This window comes from Malaclemys terrapin, chromosome 2 (genome assembly GCF_027887155.1).
Source record: "Malaclemys terrapin pileata isolate rMalTer1 chromosome 2, rMalTer1.hap1, whole genome shotgun sequence".
In the NCBI taxonomy this organism is placed as follows: Eukaryota; Metazoa; Chordata; order Testudines; family Emydidae; genus Malaclemys; species Malaclemys terrapin.
In genome coordinates this window covers 247,674,677-247,688,611 of record NC_071506.1, presented here as the reverse complement: position 1 = coordinate 247,688,611, position 13,935 = coordinate 247,674,677, and the positions used below count along the sequence as shown (strand labels likewise).

General features: G+C 40.4%; 1 protein-coding gene across 3 annotated transcripts in view; it reads right to left on the bottom strand.

Annotated features, from left to right (window-relative positions):
- Positions 1-581: 581 nt before the first annotated feature.
- The window catches only part of LOC128832916 (macrophage mannose receptor 1-like), a 53,519-nt gene continuing 40,165 nt past the window's right edge, over positions 582-13,935 (bottom strand). For 2 of the 3 annotated variants that reach the window (XM_054020621.1, XM_054020624.1), the window contains 5 exons: positions 11,825-11,974; positions 7,089-7,205; positions 5,355-5,522; positions 2,180-2,221; positions 582-1,192 (listed from right to left, as the gene is read on the bottom strand). In XM_054020621.1, the coding sequence (XP_053876596.1) occupies positions 966-1,192; positions 2,180-2,221; positions 5,355-5,522; positions 7,089-7,205; positions 11,825-11,974 (704 nt within the window). In that variant the 3' untranslated portion in view covers positions 582-965. The remainder of the gene's footprint in view (positions 1,193-2,179; positions 2,222-5,354; positions 5,523-7,088; positions 7,206-11,824; positions 11,975-13,935) is intronic. The other variant, XM_054020622.1, reaches the window with a different exon arrangement.

Here is a 13,935-nt window from a genome sequence, read left to right as displayed (position 1 = left end):
GCATGTTGTACATACTTTATTGTTCCCCCATGGTCTTAGCCAATCCATCTCACAAGTAAATGCTTCACTTGATCAGCATCTCTGCATGCTAAGCTCATCATTGCTTATCTAAGTAACAGATCCTTTTGTTTACATATTTAATGTTGTTAATTTGAAGCTGATACAAAAACATTCATAGTCATATAATCTTATAAAAATGCAAGCCTGTAGCAAAATAAACAGCTTTATTTATTTTACAAAACTTCAAACTGAAGGTATGAATGAGGGGAAACCATTTACATTTGACTTTCATCTTGTCATAACTATAAAGGGAAGGGTAACAGCTGTCCTGTGTACAGTACTATAAAACCCCTCCTGGCCAGAGACTCCAAAATCCTTTTCCCTGTAAAGGGTTAAGAAGCTCAGGTAACCTGGCTGGCATCTGACCTAAAGGACCAATAAGGGGACAAGATACTTTCAAATCTTGGGGGGGGAAGGCTGTTGTTTGTGTTCTTTGTTTGGGAGTGTGTTCATTCTCGGGACTGAGAGGGACCAGACATCAATCCAGGTTCTCCACATCTTTCTAAACAAGTCTCTCTTTTGAGTGATATTTATAGGATACCTGCTTTGCTGAGACAATTCTCACTATTCAGCTGTCTCGACACTTTATGGGTTATGGCAATGCAAGACTCTAAAACCCAAAGATGCCTGAGTGTTAATTCACACTGCTACATGTTTCATTTTAGTTTTCTTCAGTTGTCTATTTGCAATACTTGTTAGTTAGCCATGCTGTTCAAGTCTCCTCCTGTGAAATTGTTCTAGGACATTTTCAACATTATAAAAGGGATAATTGCCTCTGCTAGTAGGTATACATGCAGAGCTCAAAACAGTGTACTAGGAGAATGCAAATTTGGTTAAGATTTCATTCATTCCAATTACATCATTTTTTCTCAAAATCAGACATGCAATTCAGTTATTTTATCACACTAGATGACAGTGTGTTCATTTTGATCTTTCTTGTCCACAGAATCCTTTGTATCACTCTCTCCGGTTACAGTATCTCTGTGTTCTAATAGCACATTATTGAAGCTGGCATCTGTTTGTAGTTTATTTTGTCTTTTTTTCCTGAATAAGAAATAGGCAGTGAGTCCTGCTCCTAGTAGAATAAGGACCAGAATAATTAGAATCCAAACTGTGCTGTGGGCAGGTGCTTCTGAAAATAAATGAAAAATAATTACTAGAGAGACAATTGTTATGATAGATATTAGGCAGCAGACTAGAGAAAAAACATTGGCTTGAGTCTCTTCTCACTCACACTGATGTAAATCAGGAGTTAATTGCTTTCGAAGAACCCTCAACCATTCTATGACCCCTGTGCACTGTTCAGGCAGCAGAAAAAGACCAGAAAGCTAGCTCAGCCAGTCTACTGATGATTTCCACAGCCTAGAATTTTCTCAGTCTAGCATACTGTCTCTAGGTCAATCCCTTCCCATCCCTGAGCATGGAGAAAATGGCTGAGATAAAGAGGAAACAGTCAGGGTGCCAATGCACTTCAGCTATCCTGAGATGGCACAACAGCCTCCTGGGGTCATAGGTAGCTCTAAGTCATGCTGGGAATGAACTTAAAGTCACCTTCCTTCCCCCACCCCCTTGACCCCACCTACAGTCCTATGTTGAGTGTAGCTCAGAGAGTAGGGAGCATTTGGTCAAATCGCTGATTTACACCTGTGAGGCCTCCACATAGGGGCATATTGGGGAGGGGAGAGGGCAGGCTGAAGGGCAGAGCACCTGGAACTTTCCTTGATCCCCAGGCTGTGCCACAGTCCTTATAGGTGCCTATAGCCTAAGGGTAATCTGAGGGTCATTTAGCCCCTGGCTGGCCCAGGATCAGGGGAGCAGAAAGGCAGTATTTTATGTTTGAATATATTGTCAGTTTGCAGAGATATTTTTTGACTGTAAAGAAGTGACACCATGGAAAGGAGAATATGGAAAAAGAATAACCTTACCCCTCAATGTTATTCAAAACTCACTCCCACTTAAGGAGGGAGAGAGTCCTGCCCTTGGACATGAACGAGATATATGGATATTTTAGGACACCGACATGCATTTTATAGTAATTATGTCAGAAAACACAATAAATAACAGTTATGAACTTATGTGGATTTATCTTTGAAGTTATTTGTGAGGAAAATAGTCCTACCTTTCTTAATTATTAGATTCTCACTTGGTTGAGCTTCAATCACTTGCAAAAACAAAAACAAATAACCTCACATATAGTCAAAATCTGCAAACATCTGCATTTTACCCTTAAAATGATATATGCGGTGAAGCATACACTGTACAAACAATTACTGCTTTAGTCATACCGCTTTATTCATTTATTGTAGATGCATTTGCTAAATGAAACTAACAAAGCTGAAAAATGTGATACCCACTTTAACTTGACATTCATTGTAGCAGAACCCAAACACTTCAGTGAATAAAATTTCTTACTGTACTTGCTTCTTGATTAATAATCAAATAACGTCCAAATACAGTGAGACCCTGATTCATGAAGGTACTTAAGCATGTGAGTAGTCCCATTGACTTCAATGGCATTACTCACATGCTCACAGTGAAACATGTGCCTAATGACCTAATGTGGCCTAATGGCCTAATGTGAACACAGATATTTGCAGTTGTCATTCTGCCAAAAAGGTTTGGGAATTACTTAAAACGTGTGATGCACCAGTTATGTTATATAGCTCATTTAATGATAATCCACAAAGAATGGCCAAAAACAACGAGGAGTACTTGTGGCACCTTAGAGACTAACAAATTTATTTGGGCATCAGATGCATCTGATGAAGTGGGTTTTAGCCCACGAAAGTTTATGCCCAAATAAATCTGTTAGTGTCTAAGGAGCCACAAGTACTCTTCATTGTTTTTGCTGATACAGACTAACATGGCTGCCACTCTGAAAGAATGGCCAGTCTCCCACCCCCACTATTCTGACCACTTTCCCTGTTGTACCTCTCAGGCAGTGCAAAGATACTAGATCTGGCCACGGTTTCCTAGCTGAGAATTCTCTCTGTGGGAGAGCTCTGCTGATGCAAAGACTCCAGAGCTGGCTCCTATACCAACTGCCCACTCAGCCCTGGCATAGCTGGCTCCCTGATGGCCCCAAATCTCTTGTACTGAAGAGATCTCAGTACAGGAGAGAATCTGGCCTAACATGTTCAAATCATGAAAAAATGCCCTAATTTTCTGTACTGTACACAGCCTATTCAAGACATAGTAGGTTTTAGTTTAACATGCTCCAGTATTTGAAGCTCTCATATTCTGCATCTACAGGGTTCAGTTCTCAAACACTTGATTTGTACCAGCTCAGTTGTCTTATGCTATTTCTCTGTGCTGTACAATGAGTGTGCTGTCTGCAAGGCTTTTAAAATTAATACCACTTACCAATACTTAAATGGCAACTGGATGATTATGAACTCAAGTGCAGATTTCAAATATGGGCAATGGGATTTCACTGCTATTAAAAGGCAGACTGTATCTTTCAGACACAGTCCTGAGCAGGAGGCAATACAGATTTGCACATCTCCAACAGGAGCACCCGAAAACGTCATGCTGGAGGGAGGCATAGTGCCTTCCAGTGCATACAGGAGAGCAGAGGGAATGTGCCTACTATACCACCATGTGACCACAGCTATGCTCCCTTTCTGTCTCAGTTAGGGTGACCAGACACCAAATGTAAAAAATTGGGATGGGGGTGGGGAGTAATAGGAGCCTATGTAAGAAAAAGACCCCAAAATCGGGACTGTCACTATAAAATCAGGACATCTGGTCACACTAGTCTCAGTTGTGGCTGGGCCCTGTTTTGGGGAACAAAAAGTTAGGAAGGCTCCTTGCACGTTCACCCCACATTGTGCTTCCACATAGGGGCTGGAGACAATCAGTCCCACAAGTACTAACCAGGTGTCAGCACTGACTTAGTACTTTCCAATATATTTGGCAACAAAACGTAAGCCTTTATTGGTCTATAATGCTATGAACTCATGATCTAAGATATAGGAGAATTGTCGCAAATCAAGCACTCACTCATCTGGAAGGCCCTAATGCTACCGCTTGCATGAAAAGCTGATGTCTGGGGCAATTGCACCCACTTAGGAGAAGAGACTAACAATAGGTGAACTTCACAAAATGTAGAACTTATACCAATCTGTGTAGGTTGCAAAATTGGACAGGAAATCAAGCTTTTGTATCATATTTCTAGAACTTGCTGTTTGAGTTGAGTCAGAAATACCACAAGAGTAGCATAGCTCATGATATTTTAATATATCTGCTTCCTGACAAAGGCAGATGGTGCACAGAAATAAGATAAATGCTAACCAAAACATTTTTTCTAGCTTTTAAAAGATTTCTATTTGAGTTCTGGATGAATATCCAATTTAGTGATTGCTTAACCGGAATTGGCCTTCCTCCCCACCCCTGGAACACAGTACACCATGTATCTTCACATGGCAAGAGGAAGAAAAGAAAATCACTTAAATGCAATTCTTGTTCTCCAAAGGCAAAAAAAAATTAAAGGCGGTTGGAAAAGGAAAGAAAAAAATGCAGAAATGTTTAAAGAATTTTCAAATTCAGTAACACCCTGAGTTATTATTTGAACATTCTTTGGTCTGTGCTCCCAGAGTGCAACTATGTGGGAAAGTCTGAAACTGTATGAAGTACATCATGGAGGGTACCCAAATCTTGATATTACTTATGTGCCTATGCAGTAGTCACTGATACTAGGTAATAAATAAGATATCGGAACATCTACAGCTGTAGGTGGAGGGAAAGCCTGGAAGGAAAGCCAGTGAAGTTACATGCAGTTAGTTTTGGGTAAGCCATATGAGGCATACATTAAATTTGCACAAGAATTGGGGAGGGATACTCAACTGGCCCATTAAACTTCGTAAAATTTATAATATTTTTTTAAAATCTCATATACATTTTGTTACTTGCTCTTTCTTAAGTTTTGCTTTCCCCTCCCATTTATCACCTCAGCATGTTAGAGCAAATTGTACCCTTGCATTCTAAGTATGGACGGAGTCACAGAGCATGAGCTGAGGTTTTCGATATTTGAATGTGAAATGCAGAAAAACTGGTTCTAGATTATATTTACACATGATATTTGTGAGTAGGGCCTTTAATCTGTGGTATTTACCTTATGTGAATGTTCAGACATTTTTGGCTTTATGTTGTAATCACAAACAGCAAAGGAGAAATGTGGACACACTGTACTTCACACAGCACAAACAGTATGTATTTTGTAGTATATGTACTGTGGCATTACTACTAAAATAAAACCATCAACATCAAATCACAGGATTTAACATATCACTTACTCTTTGGTTTCTTACAAATGGACCCCTTTTGGGAAGAGCAGGGAATGGTATTCCAGTACCCAGAGGATGCAGACATTTCCACACAGTACTCAAACTGATTACTTGAAGGCTGTCCTTTATTCCAGTTGACAAAATCTACTGCAGTTTTGTCTAGCCATAACCACAACCCTAATGACAAAATGGATTAAAAGGGTAGAGATAATTCACTATAGACAATCTTGGTTAATATGTGTCAGTCTGAATTTATATTTAATTTTCTTAGTTTCTAAAAGGAAAATTTAAAAAAAATCTTCATGGTGCTTATTTAATGACATGCAAATAGATTTTTACTTCCCTTTATGCTTTTCCAAAGGAAATACTGCCATTATCTTTGCAAATTATGATTCTTAGATATGGAGAATTACATTTTCCTAGTTTTTCGTGATATAAGCCCATATTTCTCAGGTATATGGGACAAAAGTTTCAAACTTGGGGATTAGGCACCTAAATCCACAAAGTCAGGCAACTTTTATTTAAGTACCTAAAGTCATATGTCGGTAACTCCCACTGAAAAGAAAGGTGATTTTGCTGAAGTGCTTAAATATAAACACATACTTCACTTTGGGTACCCTGGTTTGAAAATTTTCATCATAGTTTCTCAAAGATCTTAAAGACACTGGCAGTATGGGGGGGGGGGGAGGAGGGGAGAGAAAACCTTCTGATTACATTAGACTGAGGCTAATTTTGCTCCCTTCCATTCCAACATTCTCTTTCTTTGTTCTCCAAAAATCCTGTTTTCCTGGTAACATTAAATCTAATTCTTTCCTTATAGCTTATGACCAGTACTGATTAACTAGTCAGCAGCTGCGGAAAGACGACATCCTCTAGCCAGGTTCACATTGTTTTCTGAACTTAGGCACAGGTCAGGACAGCAAGAAAAAAGACTCTATGGGGCCAAATTTGGCCCTGGCTCTGCTCCTTGCACATGAGTCAAGTGAGGTGTAAAGGAGCTGCAAGAGGATGGGCAGAATTTCCCTGGCACAGGAGCAGTGTAGGGCGATGCAAGATGTGATATGCTGCCCCCTTGCAGGCCAGCAGTAGGGGCCATGGTGGAAGTAGTGATGGGAGAATAAGGAGATATTCAAAGGGATGGGAGAGGGCATGCGACAGCACTTGGTGCTATGTGAATTCTGGACTGCAGTACAGTCCATAGGCATCTGCGAGAGACCTCTATGGACAGCTCTCATTTTGGCCCCCGTAACAGCCAAGAATATGGGCAGTGCAAAGGCACCTTTGTCCCCTCTTCCCATGAACTGCACCTACTATGTTGTGCATCTCAGGAGGTGTATGAGAATCTATCCTGTTACGCTGTTCAGATGCTTATTACAAAACGTAGCTAATAAGCATAAGGCCATTGAATTCCTTAGGTCTCCATGCAGGCATAAGGGTCCACCCATTTGGATCTTATTACATGCTTGGGCCCTAAAACTGAAACCAAACCAAAGAGTCAGAAATCTCTCTCTTTTACAATATTTCACAGGACATACTTTTGCTAGATGAAACCAACAACTCCAAGTAAGATTTTCAGATTAAGATACCATAGGTCTAATTTGTTTTTTGTTACTGCTTAGTAATCTTTCTAGATGAATTTCTATTTTCTATTCATTACAGCCTAAGTTATGACATATTTTAATCAGCTTTCAGTCTATTGAATACAGAATATATATGATTAAACATCAAAACTAAAATAATTACCATCAACGTTTCTATATATTCCTGTCCAAAACCCACTTGTCTCTCCTTTATGTGGCTCTATAATGTCTGCTAGAAATTTGGATTCAGCTAAATCTTCTATTGAAACCAAAGTAGCACCTGCAAAACATTAGGAAACAAATAAGTTGTATCCTGCCACAGAAACCAGTCTCAGGTTATGGCTTTTGATACAGTACAAGGTTCTGTAATACATAAATGCCCCTGCAGTTAATAGTGTGTAGGCGGGTGTATGAATAAAGAATACAGAGTGTGGTAGGGGAGGGCATAGTTTGGATCCTAAGTGATGTAATCGAAAATAAAGACATGGATTTCACTGTAAACATAATTTGAAAACTTTAGGTTACATCACACAGAGTATTATTTTGAAGTTATTGGGGAAGCATATTTTTATAGACAATATATACCGATGGTTGTCATTCTTGTTTGGCAAGTGAGCCAAAATAGTGTCATGGAACCAGAGGTGAAAGTAAGCTGGTCCGGTCCAGTATGGCATACCGGCAAGAGCCAGTACACTGTGCCAGACCAGACCGGCTTCCCCAAGCTGGCGATTTAAAGGGCCCAGGGCTCCCCGCAGCAGCCAGAGCCCTGGGCCCTTTAACTCGCTGCCCGAGCCCAGCTGCCAGAGCCCTGGGGTAGCGGTGGCAGGGCTCCAGCGGTGATTTAAAGGGCCTGGGGCTCCCCACAGGAGCCAGAGCCCCGGTCCCTTTACAGCGCTGCCGGAGCCCTGCCGCAGCTACCCTGGGGTCCGGCAGCGGGGCTCGGGTGGCGCTTTAAAGGGCCAGGGGCTCTGCTGAGGTAGCGGAGGCTGGAGTCCTGGGCCCTTTAAATCGTCCTTGAGCCCTGGGACACCTAGCTGCCTCTGCATCTCCGGGTGTGATTTAAAGGCCCCTGGGCTCCCAGCCGCAGCCGGAGCCCCTGGGCCTTTAAATCTTGATTTAGAGGGCCTGGGTATTTAAAGTCCCAGCCTCTTCCAGTTGAGGCCACGCCTTTTCCAGTTGAGGCCACACCCCCTGCAGCAAATGGTTATGGGATTTGGTTTGTGCGGAATTTTGTGGGCTAGAGATCCAGAAGTGTTGGGGTGAAGAGGGCCTTGATGAGGGTTAGGAATGAAGGGGCTCATTCCCTCAGGCTGGGGTAACTTCTCCCTCCTTACCCTAGTCTGTGCAGCATGCAGCTCTGGATGTTGGGAAGCTCAGCAGATGGTCCCACCACCCCTTGAAGCATCACTTTCCCTTTCCCTACCCTGGAATGGAGAGTTGTGGAGGTTGAGGAGCTACTCTTGGATTGGTTGGCGGGTGAGAGCTGAAGGAGCATGGCACAGGCAACAGCATTAGGAAGAAGAAAGGAGAGAGCTGCTTCTTCCTTTCCCTCCCTAGATTACTGGTGGGTCCTATTGATGAGGGATTTTGCAGCTTTCAGGCAATGGGTGCAACCCACTTTTGGACCATGCCCCACCTGTTGATAGATACTATGATATACCCACAGTTTGGGAATTTTTGTGTGTGTGCTCCTGTTTCTAAATGGAACTCTGAAATGGTTTCGGACAAAAATTGAGGTATTCAATTTATGATTAAAGAACATAAAAACATAAGAATGGCCATACTGGGTCAGACCAAAGGGCCATCCAGTCCAGTATCCTGTCTACCGACAGTGGCCAATGCCAGGTGCCCCAGAGGGAGTGAACCTAACAGGTAATGATCAAGTGATCTCTCTCCTGCTATCCATCACCACCCTCTGACAAACAGAGGTTAGGGACACCATTCCTTACCCATCCTGGCTAATAGCCATTAATGAACTTAACCTCCATGAATTTATCTAGTTCTTTTTTAAACCCTGTTACACTGTTATGGTCCTAGCCTTCACAACCTCCTCAGGCAAGGAGTTCCACAGGTTGACTGTGCGCTGTGTGTTTTAAACCTGCTGCCCATTAATTTCATTTGGTAACCCCTAGTTCTTATATTATGGGAACAAGTAAATAACTTTTCCTTATTCACTTTCTCCACACCATTCATGATTTTATATATCTTTATCATATCCCCCCTTGGTCTCCTCTTTTCCAATCTGAAAAGTCCTAGCCTCTTTAATCTCTCCTCATATGGGACCGGTTCCAACCCCCTAATCATTTTAGTTGCCCTTTTCTGAACCTTTTCTAATGCCAGTATATCTTTTTTGAGATGAGGAGACCACATCTGTACGCAGTATTTAAGATGTGGGCGTACCATGGATTTATATAAGGGCAATAAGATATTCTCCGTCTTATTCTCTATCCCTTTTTAAATGATTCCTAACATCCTGTTTGCTTTTTTGACTGCTGCTGCACATTGCGTGGTCGTCTTCAAAGAACTATCCATGATGACTCCAAGATCGCTTTTCTGATTAGTTGTAGCTAAATTAGCCCCCATCATATTGTATGTATAGTTGGGGTTATTTTTTCCAATGTGCATTACTTTACATTTATCCACATTAAATTTCATTTGCCATTTTGTTGCCCAATCACTTAGTTTTGTGAGATCTTTTTGAAATTCTTCACAGTCTGCTTTGGTCTTAACTATCTTGAGCAGTTTAATATTGTCTGCAAACTTTGCCACCTCACTGTTTACCCCTTTCTCCAGATTATCTATAAATAAGTTGAATAGGATTGGTCCTAGGACTGACCCTTGAGGAACACCACTAGTTACCCCTGTCCATTCTGAAAATTTACCATTTATTCCTACCCTTTGTTCCCTGGCTTTTAACCAGTTCTCAATCCATGAAAGGACCTTCCCTTTTATTCCTTGACAACTTAATTTACGTAAGAGCCATTGGTGAGGGACCTTGTCAAAGGCTTTCTGGAAATCTAAGTACACTATGTCCACTGGATCCCCTTGTCCACATGTTTGTTGACCCCTTCAAAGAACTCTAATAGATTAAGTATCAGAGGGGTAGCCGTGTTAGTCTGAATCTGTAAAAAGCAACAGAGGGTCCTGTGGCACCTTTGAGACTAACAGAAGTACTGGGAGCATAAGCTTTCGTGGGTAAGAACCTCACTTCTTCAGATGCATCTGAAGAAGTGAGGTTCTTACCCACGAAAGCTTATGCTCCCAGTACTTCTGTTAGTCTCAAAGGTGCCACAGGACCCTCTGTTGCTTTCTAATAAATTAGTAAGACACGATTTCCCTTTACAGAAATCATGTTGACTTTTGCCCAACAATTTATGTTCTTCTATGTGTCCGACAATTTTATTCTTTACTATTGTTTCAACTAATTTGCCCGGTACGGACGTTAGACTTACCAGTCTGTAATTGCCAGGATCACCTTTATAGCCCTTTTTAAATATTGGCGTTACATTAGCTATCTTCCACTCATTGGGTACAGAAGCTGATTTAAAGGACAGGTTACAAACCATAGTTAACAGTTCCGCAATTTCACATTTGAGTTCTTTCCGAACTCTTGGATGAATGCCATTTGGTCCCGGTGACTTGTTGCTGCTAAGTTTATCAATTAATTCCAAAACCTCCTCTAGTGACAAATCAATCTGTGACAATTCCTCAGATTTGTCACCTACAAAGGACGGCTCAGGGTTGGGAATCTTCCTAACATCCTCAGCCATGAAGACTGAGGCAAAGAATTAATTTAGTTTCTCCGCAATGACTTTATTGTCTTTAAGTGTTCCTTTTGTATCTGGATCATCCAGGGGGCCCACTGGTTGTTTAGCAGGCTTCCTGGTTCTGATGTACACCTCTACCCCGATATAACGCTGTCCTCAGGAACCAATAAATCTTACCATGTTATAGGTGAAACTGCATTATATTGAACTTGCTTCGATCTGCTTCAGCGCACAGCCCCTCCCCCCCTGGAGCACTGCTTTACCGCATTATATCCGAATTCGTGTTATATCGGGTCACGTTATATCGGGGTAGAGGTGTATTTTAAAACATTTTGTTATTACCTTTTGAGTTTTTGGCTAGCTGTTCTTCAAACTCCTTTCTGCCTTTTCTTATTACATTTTTACACTTAATTTGGCAGTGTTTATGCTCCTTTCTATTTACCTCACTAGGATTTGACTTCCACGTTTTAAAAGATGCCTTTTTATCTCTCACTGCTTCTTTTACATGGTTGTTAAGCCCCGGTGGCTCTTTTTTAGTTCTTTTACTATGTTTTTTAATTTGGGGTATACATTTAAGTTGGGCCTCTATTATGGTGTCTTTGAAAAGTGTCCATGCAGCTTGCAGGGATTTCACTATAGTCACTGTACCTTTTAATTTCTGTTTAACTAACCTCATTTTTGCATAGTTCCCCTTTCTGAAATTAAATGCCACGGTGTTGGGCTGTTGAGATGTTCTTCCCACCACAGGAATGTTAAATGTTATTATATTATGGTCACTATTTCCAAGCGGTCCTGTTATAGTTAGCTCTATGATTTTAAAATAAAATAATGAAATGTGATGATAGAAACTCAAACCTAAGAGCATTGTAGCAGTACACACATGCATTAGAACCAAAGAGCAGAGATGACTATAAATGACAAGGGAAACTGATCAGCTTAGTTTCATTGTCCAAGGTGAGTGAAATGCAAAAAGCAAGCAAACAGCAATAATGGTGGAAAGTAAATTAAATGTTACAATTCTTTGTTTTAACGCGCAAAGGTTTTACCATAATAGTAATACAATTAAGGATTTTTAAATGTGAATTTTATGTGAACATTAAAGTCTGACCTTTTAATAAAAGAGAACACTCACCTAGTCGAGTGCATTCAGTGGATGATTCAGCCCAGCTGTTACTATGGACATTAAAGAAGTAGCAATGGCCACGAAAAGGAATCCAAGATAAGGGGTTTCTTGATTTCGGACATTTTCCAGGGAGTTGTGGAGGATCAGTAGGAGCTATAACTGTTAAGAAACAGTTAAGAAACTAAAGTCAGTGGGAATTTTGCTATTGACTTCCATGACTTCAAAAAATAGGGTTCTTAAAAGTTAATTAAAAAGCTGCTAAGCACGTTTTAGTAAGTAGATACTACAAGCTCAAAAAAGATACCAAGTAGCAGAAGCTCCCAATCACAGCTCAGCAGCACAATCTAATCTATATAAATCGGAATCTTCTTTATCACTAGAACTGAGCAAAACTCAGAATTTCAATCCCATGGGAAATTTAGAGTTTTTGACATTTTGTTTTCTTCTGTTTTTTAAAATAAATAATAATATAATATAAACAAATTCATAAGAAAATAGCCAAAACACAAAACTTTGATAAGATTGAAATAAAACAGTTTATCTTATTGAAACAAATATTTTTTGTTTTGTTTTTTAAAAACAAAATTTCGGCAAAATTGACACATTTCTGTTGGAGCTATAGATTTCGTTGAATCAGCTTTCCTAACAGGAAAACTGCCAGCAGAAAATTTTCAACCAGTTCCAATCATTACATTGTATGGAACAACCTTAAATTTGTGAAATATTAGTGCTGCAGCCTCTTGTTACACAGAATACTCTGCAATTAATCATGTCAGGCCACAAATCAGTAATCCTGTCAGTCTGTACATGCATCTCCCATTGACATCAGTGGGAGTTGCATATGCAGATCAAGCTCAGTGCACGACCTGGAAAAAGAAAAGAAAAGAACCCTACACTCAAGAAATTTAGGCTATTAAAGATCCCACATAAGTAACAGAGCATATTGTGCAGTGTACAAAAAGACATATCATTCTAAAACCCTTGTATGTGTAGCCCATTCTTAAAATACCCCTAATCCCTTCATTCCTCTCTCTTCAGGGGCCTAGTGATCCATCTTAGGACCAATGGGCTCTGTTCTTGTGCTCGGGGCCTCCATCTAATGGTAAGGTATGTAAACAAATAAACTACTCCTATGACCTCTAGGACGCCCTCCCACAGCCCCCAATGCAGAGAGGCATGGGGAGCAGGACTGGCTGGAGTACTGCATACTCTGGCTATGCTCCCAGAATTAGCTGCGAGCAAAGGTTAGAGCAGCCTAGAGGATGTAATTTCTGAACTGCTAAGATCTATGTGATTGGTATATGTGATTCTATCATTTGGCTCACAAAAGGATGATAAGTACAACTTTGCAAACCTTGCAAAAATGAAAACATAAATCGTATTTTCAGGTAAATCTAAAATTCCAATGAAACTTTGGGGATGCAAACTCATATGAGTTGAAACACACACCAAAAAGCTTGGTCTGACCCTTTAAAATGTTCTCCACACTTTTAAACCTTCTGCTGTTATAGCTAATGGTGATTCTCCTGTAGCTCAAATGAGCTGATTTTCTGAAGCAGAAGAGGTTGGGTTCTATCATAGATGATGCCTATACATGCAGTCTATAGTGTCACTGCAAGTGTAATATTTTTGCTTGTCCCACAAGTGATTTATTTTGCATCCTATAGCACACTAGCCATCTAGAAGTTATTGTTTCCATAGGTAATAGGAGTAACCATCCTAATTATCCAGTAATTATCCAGGCTACCCTCCAACTATTGCAATGTAGTGGCATTATTGTGCAGAACATAGAAGTTTCTGCTACTGTATACAGGTTGCTTATTGTGAAGGAACAGAGTGTTTCCTCCAACAATTAGACTTCATAGATCAGAGCTACTCCCATAAATTCCTATTTATTCTTTCAACTGGATAGAGACTCCATTTTACAGACTTTAAAAGTACTGACACTTATTCCAATAATACACGCTCTGTTTGGCTTTAAGGAATGACTTTGAAATTTTATATAACTCATTAGCTATCTCCTGAGTTCCAAAAAGCAGCAGCAATCTGTGTCATTGAGTACATGTTTGAAAAAATGCAATATTAATGCAAAATAGGGTTATGTACTTGACAGACACAGG